A 16032-nucleotide genomic window follows, 5' to 3' on the forward strand; every position below is an offset into this window, starting at 1 on the left:
CTCCGTCGTGACGTCATGCCGTTGGTGAAAACGTGATCAGCAGATGCTGGTGAAGGCGAGCAAGGTAAGCGAAGTACACGCTGTTCTTTACCTTAAAAACACCGTAAAAATAACCACGCATTACCTTTAAACTTGTGTCACTTCGTTCTATGGTCTCAGAAGAGTGTGTGAATGTTACTCTGACGCTGAAGTCGAGTACTTATCGCATTTGAATCGTGTTTGAAGTGAAAGTGAGCGGATCAAAACAGTGAGTGTTTGTTTTGGTTTGAGGTGTTTAAAGATTTACGGTGGAAATAAAAGCGTAATTTAACTCTGAAATGTCAATTCATCCACTTATATGCGTTTCTGACAGGATGTTTGTGTTTAATGTTATGCTGTCACTCGTTTATTTAGTCAGCTTATTAATAATCAGCAACAAAACAAGTGATGTTATTTTTATATAATATGATAATATGTAATATAATACAAGTATAAACACTGTTTTTTATTATATTTAATCTTTTGTAGGTGGTGTGGTAAATGTGTAATTGTTAAACAGATAGAGGAAAGTTGGTTTTATATTCGCACATTCGTTCATTTTTGCACAGTGACAACTTGTCAAACGCTAACGTTACTTTGAAAATTGTATCTGAAATCGCATTGAAGTAACGTATAGATTCAAAACAACATTAGCTCTATTTCATTGACTGTGTACATCAACCAATCTCGATCCTGGAGGGCCGGTGTCCCTGCAGAGTTTAGCTCCAACTTGCCTTAACACACCTGCCTGGATGTTTCAGGTAAACCTAGTAAGACCTTGATTAGCTTGTTCAGGTGTGTTTGATTAGAGTTGGAGCTAAAATCTGTAGGGCACCGGCCCTCCAGGAACAAGTTTAGTGACCCCTGGTGTACATTGTTGTACTTTGATAGTCATTGGCTGCTAATGTGATTTAACTAGAGCTGCACGGTCTTGTAAAATATGACATTGCGATATTTATTTTCTGTAATTTGTATTGCGATTATAATGATTTATTTATTTTTGCTCTATTTGGAAATGATTATTTAGTTTGATTGGGATGATTCTGATGGTGATTGAACTAATTTCAAGCATTGATGAATTGATTATTAAAGTTACAAACTTTAAAATTCCTTGTGCTTGAATGCTTTAAACCAGAGATGCCCGAACTAGGGCCTGTGGGCCAAAGTTGGCCCATGGTAACATTTAATTTGGCCCGCCGTCCCGTCTGAGAGGAGAGGAAGAATGATGGGAAAGGTTGGAGCGAATGCTCTTAACAGAGACCATAATTTCGAATTTAACGTAACCTTTTTGGTTTGTTTTATTGCTGAGCTACAAAAAAACAACTAAAATTAAATGTTTCAATTACATGTTTGCAAATGAATTCGATTTTTTAAAAATACTGTCACTCGACAGATAGAGGACAATGCAGAAGACATCTCAAGAACAAATCAAGGGAAAAACAGGAGCAGCTTGACTAACCCCATTCTGTTATAAAGGAGGTTGTTTTTAACTGTAATAAGTTCATTATAAAATTTAAAGATATAATCTGCATTAGGTAATATGTTTTCTAGTTTATATATTAAATAAATTAGGAAAATACCCATGGCAAATTTAATGGAATAGAGTTTGGTATAATTACTTTCAGCCCTCGACACTCAATCAAGTTTGGTTTTTGGCCCTTCACAAGAAAAGGTTTGGGCAACCCTGCTTTAAACCCTCCGGGATGGCTCACACAAACATAGGCCTTAAAAACACATGCAAGTGATGGTCTTCTACTCTGTTATGGTTGCACTTTGCAATTGTGGTTCCTGGAAAACTATAATATCAACTCAACATTGCAGATCCTGCTATGTCACCATTGCGTGTGCGCACACTGCGAAATCGATGCTGAAACGATATATTGTGCAGTCCTAGATTTCACCTTTTAGAATTTGCAAATAGTACTTTTCTGAAATGATATAATTAAGGAGAAAGTTTGAATGTGCGAATATAAAACCAACTTTACCCCATTTAAAAACAATGTAATCAAGTAAAACGTAATTTTACTGTACAATGTCAATGTTAATTATGTAAACTAAGTGGAAACACTTATTATCCCCAATGCACTTTTCAATGTTCATTTTTTTTCGTTTTTTGGCATTTCATATAGTATTTTTTTTCTCAATCTAATGTAAAGAAAACATACACTTTAATTCGTTTTACAAATATTTTCTTAGGGTTTTTCTGAGGGTTTTTACAGAGGAGTTTGATCATGCATACTTTGCCTGCTCGTGTACATTTTTATTCAACAAATTATTGTAAAGATTATTACTTTCTTAATTATGGGTTTATAAAAACAGCTTCTCAAAATCCCCATAGAACTAAAAACTCTAATATTCTCTCTCTCTCATATATATATATTTATTTATTATTTTTTTTGTACGATATATTGCATCAAATATATTTTGATAAACAATATTATTGTAATTTTAAGACCATTTTATACCACTCATTATATAATGCCAGAATGACAGTATAATATCATCAAAATGCATCCCTCTCTTCCAAAGTTTCAAGTCATAACAAGTTAGTAATTGGGCATTGGAATCATGGATCCTAAACGTTAATTCATTCATTTATTTTATTTTTGGCTTAGTCCCTTTATTAATCTGGGGTCATCTCAGCAGAATGAACCACCAACTTATCCAGCATATGTTTTATGCAGTGGATGCCCTTCCAGCTGCAACCCATAACTGGGAAACACATTCTCATTCACACATGTACACTACTGACAATTTAGCTCACCCAATTCATATACATATATATATATATATATATATATATATATATATATACATATATATATATATATATATATATATATATATATATATATATGTATGTATATATATATATATACATATATATATACATATATACATATATATATATATATATATATATATATACATACATATATATATATACATACATATATATATATATATATATATATATATATATATATATATATATATATATATATACACATATATATATATATATATATATATATATATATATATATATATATATATATATACATATATATATATATGTATATATATATATATACATATATACATATACATATATATATATATATATATATATATATATATACATATATATATATATGTATATATATATATATACATATATACATATACATATATATATATATATATATATATATATATATATATATATATATATATATATATATATTATATATATATATATACATTTTATTTTGGAAACGTATTAGTATCTAATATATTATTAGTTTATTTATTTATAGTTTTAGAAAACTTGTAAAAAAAATATATGAGTGTAATCAATTAACTGGTTAAGGATAATAATAACCATTAGGTTATTTCTTACCCTCTTCACCTGCAGTGTTTATAGTTGTTATTACGGTTGACTTAGAATAATATCAAAAGGCTTGATTTAAATGAATGTGTGGTGTGTTTGTGTGTTGCAGGTTGCAGTGTAGTGGAGTTTTGTGCAGCATCATGGCGAGTGTAAGTGTGTTTTGACCCACTGATTCAGCTCTTTGTGTGTGTTAGTGTTGTAATTGTGTGTGTGTTTGTGCTGCAGGTGTTGTGCAGGAGGGTCAGGCAGGTGAGCCGCTCATCTGTCGTTCACTCTTTGGCACAGAGGATTCTGGCAGTTCGAGGGTTTTCAGCCGCAGGGTCATCTGGATCAGATGAGCCCTATATTGCTTTACCATCTCAAAATACAGGTGAGTGATGTGTATTTTAGGTGCCTCCCAGATCACACACTTATTCTACTATATTTGTTGTATGAATTAGGGTGGCATGATATTGGAAAAATATTTTGTGATAATTTTTTTTCTGTGATTTTTATATTGCAATATTTCAATAAAATAACTCGATTTAAAAATAATGAATACTTTAATATTCTTTTATTAATACTTTATTCTTTATTTTATATTCTTTATATTTTATACAGTGCATTTGCAGAAAATATTGGCAAGGCATAGATAAAGTAGATGAATAAAATCAAACGTACAATAAAGTTGAAGAGTCTTCATTGTAGGGCTGAACAATATATCATTTGAGCATTGATATCACAATGTGTGTATCCGCAATAGTCACACTGCAGGATTATATCTATATTAATAGTATCACAGATGTTATTAATTTTTAATATTATTATATAAAATGATTTCTACAATGATGAGCCTGTTATTTTGTGTTTGATTGTTCAATTGTTGTATTTGAATACTATTAGACTCGTCAGAAAACCATAAATGACTGTTAATTTTACTTTTATTTTGGCTTTGTCGTATTTATATATGCTTGTAATTTATTATTTATTACAGATGGACTGCAAAGAAAAAACGTGATCACCCTAGTCAATTTAATTTCATGAAATCTTTATGAATTGAGCTATTTAAATCATCTAGTGAAATAAGATTCATATTGCTATATATATATATCTCGCAGCAAAACAAAATATAGATGTCAGATGTAAGTGCACTTTAAATACTCAGATGACGCACTTATTTAACCAAAGTGTGTAATGTTGAACACTTCATTACTCAATGCTTACAGCTTTGCTCGTGGACACTGAGGTTTGATGACTTTATTTATGCTTTTTCTCTGTTTACTTTTTAAATTAGAACTAAAAGAACATAAGAACAGACATGAAAACTTTTAATATTACTGAAATGACAAATTTCAATGCATGTTTCATACAAATGTTTATGTAGTGTAGTAAACAACAACAAAAAAAAGTTTAAAATCAGACTCCATTATTTCATGATAATTGAAGCTGAATGTATGATTCAGGAGGTGGAGATGGTCAAAAATAAATGTCAAAAATATTTTCAAGACACAATGTCCCTAATTACACGCTTTAAAAAAAACTTCTTAATCATTAATCATCTAAATTAATCATTTAAATATTGATAAAAATTCATCGATTCATAAAAATAATAGAAAATAGCAAACTTTTGCACGTTGTCTATGAGTGTGTTGCAAAGTTTTAATCAACCATTAACAGAACACTCTTTCTGGCAGGTCCTAGAACAGTATGGCCCGATGAGGCGATGGGTCCGTTTGGTCCTCAAGACCAGCGCTTTCAGCTGCCGGGGAACGTGGGTTTCGACTGTCACCTCAAGGGCACAGAGTTACAAATGAGCGGCCCGGTTCACAAGACGGTCCCGGATTTACTGAGTGTCCCATCCAGCACAGAGAGACACGAGTTCATCCTCGCACAGTTCATCAACGAGTTTCAGGTAAAAACAAAACTAAAGCTGTTCACATTTAATAACGCACCGTGTCTGATTCCATTACTTCAAAAAAGTCATTCATTACTAATTAAAATCGTATTGAAATGACTTTTCTAATTACTATGAATGTAAAGTAACTTAGTAATTGAATTATTGAACACTCGAGGCATAGACAATAGGAATTAACTCTTAATTCTTTTAATTTGAGTCAAATTTGAGGCTTTTAGTTGAAAAGAATGAACACATGTATCAATAAATATTTCAATCTAACCCAAACCGTTTTAATGTGATGACATCACATTTCATCATCAGTTTTCTAAATCATCTCATTGTTTCTTACTCTATGATAAATCCATCTTTCTTCACTGCAAAAATGCTTTTCTTACTTAAGTTTTTTTTGTCTTGTTTCTGGTCCAAATATCTAATAATTTTTACATCAAGAAGCGTTTTCTAGGCAAGAACTGACATGCCAAAACTGAGGGAGTTTGTTTCTTAAAACAAGTGAAATGCTAGGTGCATGCCCTGAGGGATTCGATGGCAGATCAACAATTTACTTATTACAAATCCTACTGGCTGCAGCTTTGAAGTGCATCACATGCAGATGGCAAACTTCTGAACCTCATATAATCAGAATATCATATAATACTGGATTCTGGAAGTGTGGGAACTGTGTCAAATGGAACAAAGAACATGTGCATTACGACTTCAAGAACAATTTTCCTAGAGATATGGTCTCCTGTCATGCCTTTAATTCTTCAATAATGAGCCATACTGAACTCGTGAAGTATCGGAGAACAAGGCCACTTTTTCCTCCTTTTTTCACTTCATCTTTTAAAAAAAAATAATTATTATTATAATTGTCTTATACATTTTTTAAATCTATTATTATTCTTTTATCTCTTTATATGTCCTAAGGTTGTTTTTTTGTTCTGTACATGTATTTACAACCATTTTGGTAGCTAGAAATTGATGGTCTAACATGCTAAAAAACTGTTACACTGTATTGTACTCCATGCAATGTTGTATTCTCTAATAAAAATAAGTAAATAAAAAACAAGCAAAATGATCTGCTAATAGGGTGGTACTTGTACTTCTTGATTTAGGATTTTTTAGATATTTGGACAAGGAACAAGACCAAAAAAAAAGCATTTTTGCAGTGTTTGAAAAATAGAATCATTCAGCAAAATATATTTGTATAACAAACAAGAACATTTACTCTGCTGAATTATTTGACTTGAATATGCAGAACTGTTGAATTTCTGTACAGTATTTGAGCAAGTAACTGAAATGAAATGACCAAAAAATAAAAAGTAATCCTTTTAAAAATGAAACTTCGTAATTAGTAATTTAACTACAGTATATCCAACTCTGATTTATTTATTTAATTTTAATTTTAAAAAGTAATTGTCTTTTTTAGTTGTTCAAATTCAATTTAAAAACAATCATTTGACTTCAGCTTTGTAAAGTTCTGCTACATAAGGAAATCAAAAAATACGAATAAAAAATCTAATTCGCTCTCCTCCAGCAGGTGGCGCTGAAAGAACAGCATCAATAACTGTTTTCTTGGTTTAGTGCTGGAAATACACGCAGCAGCTCAGTACTTAATGTGCATTACAGAGAGATCAGCTAAAAATAAAATACCATCTACACTTTCCTGATGGGTTCGATTGATAGATGCTTTAAAAAAAACTCAATTCAAAACAATTCAGTATTTCACACATCAGGAGCAGCAAGTTTTTCCAAATACAACCATAAATCAACAGAAGCATGTATATTGAATGAAGCCCAGGTATAGTACACTGATAACACTGTCATCATTCACTCTGTTGGACTTTTCTTTCTTTGTTGGTCACAAAAAAGGCTATTTTGAAGAATGTTGAAGAGCAGCAGCCACAGACCTCCATAATATCTTTAGTTCCTATTATGGATGTCAATAGTTCCCAGTTTCCAACCTTCTTCAAAATATCTTCTTTTGTGTTCAAGTTTAAAGCTACTTGAATGAGTAAATGGTGGAGATATTGTCATGTTTGGGTGAACTATCCCTTTAATAATCCCTGTTTACTCTAGCTTCATATATGAGTATATATACACATACAGAGGGAATGAACATGTATGCTATTTTGTTTACTCTTGAATTTTTAACAGGCGCTCTAATGAAAACTAATGTCTCTAGTTGAAATCATCCTCCAGTGAGTGTGTTGTTTTGTGTGTTTCAGGGTAAGGAAGCGTCAGTGGCGGTGCAGAGGGTCAGTAAAGCTGAACTGTACTTCAGTCAGTCTGATGTGGAGTGTTCAATGCGCTCGTGCCCAGAGCTGCTGAAGAAAGGTACGTCTTCACTTCTTTCTCTGAAACATGCTTGTGTTTGTCTCGGTTTCCTGATGGCCGAATGTTTGTGTTTTGACAGAGTTAGAGCTGTTTTTCCCAGTTCTGCCCACGAGTCCCATCACTGTGGTCACTGTGACGCAGAAGAAGCAGGAACTGACCAGAGATCAGCAGGAGCTGCTAGATAACGTGAGTTTGGTGTATTATGTTTGATTTTGTAAATATTTGAATGCTGATATTAAAAGGATCGTTCTGTTCATTTGCTGAAACCATAATAAGTGGTGTTCAGGGTTCAAACACATTATACTACTCAAATTTCAGGACTTTTCCAGAACTTTCAAGTCCATTTTTATAATCTAATGTTTCATGTAATGTCTACATGGTAAATCATAGGAATCTTTACATTTATTACAGCCTATCATAAAACATAATAGTTGAATTTATTTTATGTCTATATAAAATAGATGATGCTTACACAGCACTCATAATGTGAGAGCTGTATGAAATAATGAGAGACGTTTTGGCCAAGAAAAGAAGTAAAAACGACTAACCTCCATTACAATATACATTCCAAACTCATTTTAGATGATGTTAATAGTTTATTAAACTAGTAATAGTAGGTAAAACTACTTCTATTATAAAGCTCCATAGACTTCCATTCATAAGCATGACCAGAAACGCAAGTGTGTGTTTCGCATTTCACTGCATTCAGAAGTTCAAGCTTGGTAAATTCGTACCTGCGAAATCACATCAGGTGATTGTGTGAGACCAATAGAAGATCATTTAAAATATGGAGCAATCACGCACTTTTATTAATGTCTGATCATATTGTTTAACCCCGCCCCTTTTCACAGTGCCGCACGCCAGAATTTTGCAGGCACAAGCTCTAGTGTGACCGTAGCGTTAGGCGCTTTGGACAAAAATGTCTGCTAAATGACAATGTAATTTCCATGACTTTTCCAGGTTTTCATGACCGTCTGACCCCTGGGTGAATAGCTATGCAAGTAAAGCGATTTTTGATTTGAAATAAAGCATTTAAAGTTTTATTCGCTCGCTACATTGCACATGTAAACTGTAGACATTTAAAAAAAAGAAATATTTTTACTAAAAACTTCAATCTTTTTTGTTTAATCAATAAAGTTAAATCTGAATGCATGATGACTTTAAAAATGTGTCCACAATCATTCAATCAATAACATAATGTGCTCCTTTAATTGAATGTTTTCATTTCATTTGAATTACTTAATATTTTATTTCTAATTCACGGATGAGTTTTCAACATCATTACATGATATTACTTACTGAAATCATTCTGTGAAGAAACATGCTGGTATCAGTTTAGAACAGTTCTACTGCTTGAACATTTTAAAACCCAGTTCACCCAAAAATGACTTGTTCAAAACTGATTTGTTTCTTCTGTTGAACACAGTAGAAGATATTTTGGAGAATGCAGGCTTGACCCATTGATCATTTTTTCCTAATATGAAGGCCAATGGGTGCCAGAAACCAGCATTTCCTCAACATTTAGTGAAAAACCAAAAAACCTCAAAAGTTTAAACCCACAAATTAAGATAATTAACAAACTATTTGAACAAATTAACATAGAATAGGGTCATTACATTTTTGGGGGTGTACTGTCCCTTTAAATACAAAGTTCACAAGAAATTCCAGTGGACAGTTGAATTAGTTCTTGCTGAATATATAACTGTTATCCTGTAAATGACATCTGTTACAGTTTGTGAGCGGTGCTAAAGAAATCTGCTTCACCCTGTGGAGAGGAGGATACTGGGCCGATTTCATCAATCCACTGTCAGGAAAAGCTGTAAGTACAATACTACCTCATGTCTGTGGTGCTGGACAATGCCAAGCACACAAAGTTTGAGTCATTTAAGAGTTCACAGCAGATATTTAATTGTGTTTTTGGAAATATAGGTGCGATCAGTCTAAACACATCGAGTTTGACCTTTCTGTAAAGATTTTGCTCACTTTTTTCCTGTTCAGGCCTTGTATTAGCATCATCTACTTGATCAGATTGACCAACTACATTCTAATGTGTGTTAGACGTAAGGCAAAGGTGCAATGACCAGGAGAAGAACGAGCGGGTGCTGCATGACAGCTGATAATAAAGTAGAGCCCTTCTTGTATTTAATCTGTTCACAGGGGTTTTATTATTATTTTTGATTAGTTGTTTTACTGTAGTTTATGACAAAAAAAGTTCTCATTTGGCCATCTTCTTTTAAACCAGTAGGCATCTTAATATAATGTCCATGACGTAACTTATGCCACAGTTTTATATTAGGTTACATGGCAAATGTTACGCTCGTTCTCTCTCGTTAAACATGCGTAAACACCTGTGCTATATGACAATATAAAAGCTGTTTAAGTCCTCGTGTGTGAGATTTAAAGTTTGGGACTCTGCTGAAAGCTGTTCTGAAATGAAAGCGTTAGAGTTGATGTCATGGGTTTTATGATGCGCCGCTGGCATTGACAGGTGAAAATCCAATCTACCTGCTTACACTGCAGCCATGAGGGCACAGATCTGATAAATTTCCACATATGAACAGGCCTGAGTCTGATTTGGGTAAATTGGAATCCATCAGTTTTTTCCTGCTTACATGGACCATATCTGATCTGTGCCACATGGGAGAAAACAAATCAGACTTGAGTCACTTGAAGCATGCAGCTTAAATACAGGTGTAAACAGAATATGAATTACTTTAGATTTGTCCACCTTCAACCCATTTACACCACATACTAAAACATGTTTGATCAATCTGATCACTGAATAATATAACACAGCATGTTTGTTCACTTCAGCCCTGTTTACACCCAGTATTAAGACGTTTACATCAACCTGATTGCAAGTCAAATCAAAACATTACTTACAGCAGTGTTTCTCAACCATGCTCCTGTAGCACCACCAACACTGCATGTTTTGGATGTCTCCTTTGTCAGACCCATTACAAGTCTTTCAGTCTCTGCAAATGTGTTTGGTTAAGGAGACATGAAATAAATGCAGAGCTGGTGGTCCTTTAATTGTTTTTAACTTTTCTAATTACTATGTCTTTAAAATAATGTAGTTACTCAAATTACTTGAGTCAATACTACTGAAACGCTTTACAAAATCTCAACTCAATGTAACTTATGTCTTTTAAATGAAGTCCAACGTGTCCTTTAGCTTTATTAAAACTAAACCATCCTTTGGTTCTATAGACTATCATCACTGCAAAAAGGACTTCAATGCTTCATGTATCAAAACAAAACACACTTTTAAAGAAGCAATCCTGTCGGCGCAATAGCCTAGTGGTTAGCGCGTCGACATATGCTGCAGTAGCATGTCAGGGCGTCACGAGTTTGAATCCCGACTCAAGGCAAAATAGTCAAAAAATAAATCTTAAAAAAAAAAGCAATCCTGTACCCAACACTGCTTACAATGTTTGTTTGTTTTTTTTTCTTCTCAGTTTTTCGCAGTTCAGACGCCAGACTCGATTCTCCAGCAGGACGTTCAGCATCACGCTGGTTTTCACATTGAGGATCTGGCATCCTGTACGGTCATACGACATGTTTTAAAGGGCACGTCTACGTTTGTGCTCACGTTAATCACTAATGCACCTTCAAACAGTCTGATCATGGAGAAACTGCAAGGACACGCAGAGGACGGAGACTGAACGCACATCTCAAAAAAAAAGACTGTTTCTTAATAATAATATATGCGAGAATTTTATGACAAACTGCTGCTGTCGGCACAGATTTATTTATAAAACACGAACACTGAGAGTCAAGTAGGTTTTTAAATAAATAGTCAGGTCTAAAACCACACGGTGCTTTACAAACATCAGCCTTTAAGAGAACGGATTCTTGGTAAAACGTCGTCTAGAGTCGGGACGTCTGAAAGAGAGAAACATGTATTTTTTCAGTTTAAGGCCCACGCTGCATCTGCACTGTGATGAATTCAGCTCATTATGTATGTGGTCTGATTTTGAATGAATAAAGTTGATTTCTCACCCAGAGTTTGCAGAAGCTCCAGCATGAACGAGTGGAAAACCGGGAAAAATTCCTCATGTTCCTTCAGCTTCATGATGATGCTGTCGATTTCAGACATCGTTATGTTTTTCCAGAAAGGATGGTTTCATTTACACTTCTTTCTTACCAATAAAACATTAGATTAAGGTGGTTTTCTGAAAAATGTGAACAGTTTAACTTCAACTGTAACAATTATTTTTACATGATCACCAAATCTAAAGCACTAAAACATCTACTGACCGCCATTTCCTCATCAAAATAAGGGTCAGAACACTAAACAGCAACATGTGTTCTAATCTAATCTGGAAATGCTTGCAGCAATTTACACACGTTTGCAACATTTTACATTATGGCTCAGTTCATGAACAATACTGTTATGTATGAGAATACTTTAATGCTGTAGTATAAAAAAAATACTGTAATAAATATACAAGATTGTTTATTAGCAGTAGACTATATTAACACTGCTGGTTTTACATTTATCAGAGGAAAAAATGTAGTGTTTAGTAATCATTTGACCAAATTAAATACAAAAAGGAAAAGTAACTATTTAGGAACATTGTTAACGTTGTCAAAACATTTATGCAAAAGAATCTTATTCCTAACAATATATATTTGTAAATGAACTGGTGCTGGACAATGATTAATTGCATCCAAAACAAACGTTTGTTTTGACAATATATGTGTATCATAAACATTTTAACAAGTTAAAACTAGTTCTTTCAGTTCATATATCACTTGTATCACACAATAATCAGGGTTTCATCAAGTCAAATTTAAGACCTTTTAAAGACCATAATGAATGAAATTTCAGACTTGCACAAAGCGAAACACTTGGGATTTTTTTCTAATGGCCCATTAAACAAATGTTATAGTAAGAAAGATAATTAAATCGTGTGTTTAGAAATAGAAATGAGTTGGTAAATAAGAGTTAATAAATAAACTATTATTGAGATGGAATGATGGTGATTGGGTAGCTTTACATGGACATAGGAAAATGAACACCGATTTAACACACAACACAATATTTCAGTGAATTTAAGACTTTAAGGCCTAAAATTTAGATTTTGAAATGTAGGACTTTTTAAAATCCTGAATATTTCATATATAAAATATAAAACCACACACACGCGCGCACACACACACTCACGTCAAAACAAACTTTTATTTTGAATGCGTTTAATCTAACTAATAAACTAATAATTGTAACCAGCACTAAAATTAACATTAGCAAATGCTGTAAAAAGAAATCAAATGATTTTATGGTAATTGAGATTTCTGTAAAAATTTTACATGAAAATATGATTATCTTTAATTGAAAAAGGAATTTTGTTGACTAAAATATAAACATGTATGAAAACATGGCACCTTTCTTGGCATCGTATGCAAAAATAATCATAATAAATTAACATTTTTCACCATTAAACATTATTTCTATGTTCTCTATTCTACGTCTTTCACCTAAAATGTCACCAGTACAGAATATATAGTTTTATATAGCTTTTCCGATCTCATACTTCATAAAAAATTTCCTTAACTGTGTTCATTTATTCATTCATTTTCTTTTCGGCTTAGTCCGTTTACACAACGGAATGAACCGCCAACTTATTCAGCATATGTTTTACGCAGCGGATGCCCTTCCAGCTGCAACCCATCTCTGGGAAACATCCATACACACTCATTCACACTCTTACACTACGGACAATTTAGCCTACCCAATTCACCTGTACCGCATGTCTTTGGACTTTGGGGGAAACCGGAGCACCCGGAGGAAACCCACGCATACGCAGGGAGAACATGCAAACTCCACACAGAAATGCCAACTGACCCAGCCGAGGCTCGAACCAGCGACCTTCTTGCTGTGAGGCGACAGCACTACCTACTGCACCACTGCGTCGCCCCTTAACTGTGTTCGAATGATTCAAATATTAATTTGAAGCATCAAGTAAATATGTATGTGTGATGTGGGACTCTCAGCATCAGCTAACGTCTCTGAACTGAATCATAATAGAAAAGGTTTACACATACCTGTCAATGTCGCTGCTTTCCAGAAGGCTGCAGATCTCCTGTCCAGACTGAGACAGGACACTGGAGACACTGCTGACCACCTCACTAGCTGGAGCTTTATCATCTACAACACCAGAAGAGGTGCAAAAACATCAGCTCATAGCGATCTCCACATTTCCCCAGCTGTTTGATTAAAGTAATAATTGCAAAAAAGTTTTCTAAAGTGTTATGTATATATATGCAAATGAGGCATCGTTTCAAAACCTGCTATTTTGTATTCATTTTTCGCGCAGAAAATTTGAATATTGGCCATAATTATATATATATATATATATATATATATATATATATATAGACACTAGATATTTTTTTTAATATTTTGTATGAACTAGGCCAGTTTATGTAAGATCAAATCCATCAGTAAAAAAACTTATAGAGACTGTTTTGATTTATGCCTATAGTCGAAAATGTTTTATTCGTTTATTTATAAACTATCGGCTGACACTGATATTGCTCAACTGCATGAAGTAATGGCTAGTTTTTTTCTGTCTAAAAGACGATATTTGATATTTCTTTTAACAACAGTAACTCTTATTTGACAGATAACAGAAGACATTCATTTTTTTAAAGTTTTGGATAATATAAACAGATGTTTCAATATTATGTTAACGTATACTTTCTATGCGAATTCATGTTTTGATGTTTATATGTACATGTTAATATACATATACATACATACATACATACATACATACATACATACATACATACATATATATATATATATATATATATATATATATATATATATATATATATATGAGCAATAACTATTAATTAGCAGCAATTTTAGTTTAATTAGCTAAAACACATAGTTAATTGCTTAGTAATCATGAGAATTGAACCCTAAAATGTAAGTATGCCTGAAAGTTGTCATACCCAAGTCCAGGAGGTCTCGAAGGTTCCTCATGGCATTGTTCATCTCCCCCAGTTTGCTGTAGAGCTCAGTCATGCGAGGGTAGATTCCTGTCAGCGACGGCACATCGAAGAGTTTCTGGAAGTGTGCGACTATAGACTCCAGTGTGTGTCTAGTGGGACTGCGCAAAACCTGAAAGACAGTGTCAGCTCATGGGTTACGGAGTGCAGAAAAAGTTACTATAGCTTTACATTTTTAAATTAGTTTTATTTCGGTATCATTTTTGAACTTGCTGTAAATTACAGTTTAGTTTCAGTTTCATTTCGGTTTGTTAGTTTTAGTTTTGCTGTGAATTAAGGTGAATTTGCATGCACATTTTGTCAGTAAATCTGGCTTTAGTAAACCTCCAGCATGTGGGTATTGAGGTAAAGTAGGTTTTAAATTCACTCATATTCGTTCATTTTAATGATCCCTTTATTGCTTACTATGACACTTTCAATATTGTGTCTGAAATCACATGTAAGAATGACTTCAAACCAACATTAGCACTATTTAACTGACTATCAACAATGCTGTACTTTGATAGTAATTGGCTGGTAATATGGCTTAAAAAGGTATTATATTATTAAGGCGAATGTCTGAATGAGTGAATACAGTGCATCCGGAAAGTATTCGTAGCGCTTCACTTTTCCACATTTTTTTATGTTACAGCCTTATTTCAAAATGCATTCAATTCATTTATGTCCTCAAAATTCTACACACAATACGCCATAATGACAATGTGAAAAAAGAGTTTTTGAAACTGCTGCAAATTTATTAAAAATAGAAAAACCTGAAAAATCACATGTACATCAGTATTTTTTGGACCAATAGTCTTAGTTTACTAAAATAACCTTGGTGCTGAAAGCTGAAAGTGGCACCTTATCGTCTGGTTGGGTTTCATCCAGGAGTGTGTCGACGATCAGCATCAGGTCTTCAACCCGTACTGAATCTGAAGGCGGGTTTGAGCCACTTTCTGACTGTAAAGGCAACAACCTCTTCTGTAGATTGATCAGGGCATGATGAAGATCCTAGAAAACCAAACAATTCTCCTTCAAAATGAGGACACAAATGACTAATTGTTAATAGTCGCTACACCCTACTGATGGTTAAAGAGATTCACCCAAAAATCTAATTTCCATTATTTACATACACTGAAGTTCTAAACTTTTATGAATTTCCTTCTTCTGCTGAACACAAAATCAGATATTCTGAAGAATGTTCAGGAAAAGCAGGGATTTGACTTCCGTTATAGAAACATAAAATACTATGCAAGTCAATCTTACATTAAGGTTAACAATCAGCAATTGCAAAATCCAGGAGAGTCTGAATTTAACGCAAAATCAAGCAAATGTTGGGAAATGGTTTCATCAGCACAGTTTTACATTCAAAAACATTATAGTATTTGCGAATAAACTTAGATTAGAT

At 33.3% G+C, this 16032-nt stretch overlaps 2 protein-coding genes across 3 annotated transcripts in view; one reads left to right on the forward strand and one right to left on the reverse strand.

Moving 5' to 3' along the window:
- mmadhca (metabolism of cobalamin associated Da) lies at positions 1–11629 on the forward strand. Of its 2 annotated transcripts, none has more exons than XM_056447875.1 (8): positions 1–64; positions 3522–3561; positions 3638–3782; positions 5086–5303; positions 7514–7622; positions 7702–7808; positions 9355–9441; positions 11081–11629. In XM_056447875.1, the coding sequence occupies exons 2-8, from the start codon at positions 3553–3555 to the stop codon at positions 11285–11287; spliced, it is 882 nt and encodes a 293-aa protein (XP_056303850.1). In that variant the 5' UTR covers positions 1–64; positions 3522–3552; the 3' UTR covers positions 11288–11629. The 2 variants fall into 2 exon arrangements, with proteins under 2 accessions (XP_056303850.1, XP_056303851.1); XM_056447876.1 differs by lacking the exon at positions 1–64 and adding an exon at positions 229–247.
- Positions 11339–16032, reverse strand: part of cep70 (centrosomal protein 70) — a 21482-nt gene continuing 16788 nt past the window's right edge. Inside the window, exons 14-18 of the mRNA XM_056447874.1 lie at positions 15486–15635; positions 14589–14757; positions 13671–13773; positions 11625–11704; positions 11339–11507 (exon numbers count right to left, since the gene is read on the reverse strand). Coding sequence (XP_056303849.1) covers positions 11455–11507; positions 11625–11704; positions 13671–13773; positions 14589–14757; positions 15486–15635 — 555 coding nt within the window. The 3' untranslated portion in view covers positions 11339–11454. The remainder of the gene's footprint in view (positions 11508–11624; positions 11705–13670; positions 13774–14588; positions 14758–15485; positions 15636–16032) is intronic.

This window comes from Danio aesculapii, chromosome 22 (assembly GCF_903798145.1).
Source record: "Danio aesculapii chromosome 22, fDanAes4.1, whole genome shotgun sequence".
Lineage (NCBI taxonomy): Eukaryota > Metazoa > Chordata > Actinopteri > Cypriniformes > Danionidae > Danio > Danio aesculapii.

Bases quoted from the DNA above. Each gene is read 5' to 3' on its own strand.
- mmadhca (XM_056447875.1), top strand. The intron at 5,304-7,513 runs GTAAAAACAAAA...TGTGTGTTTCAG, and splicing joins AGTTCATCAACGAGTTTCAG to GGTAAGGAAGCGTCAGTGGC. The intron at 7,623-7,701 runs GTACGTCTTCAC...GTGTTTTGACAG, and splicing joins CCCAGAGCTGCTGAAGAAAG to AGTTAGAGCTGTTTTTCCCA.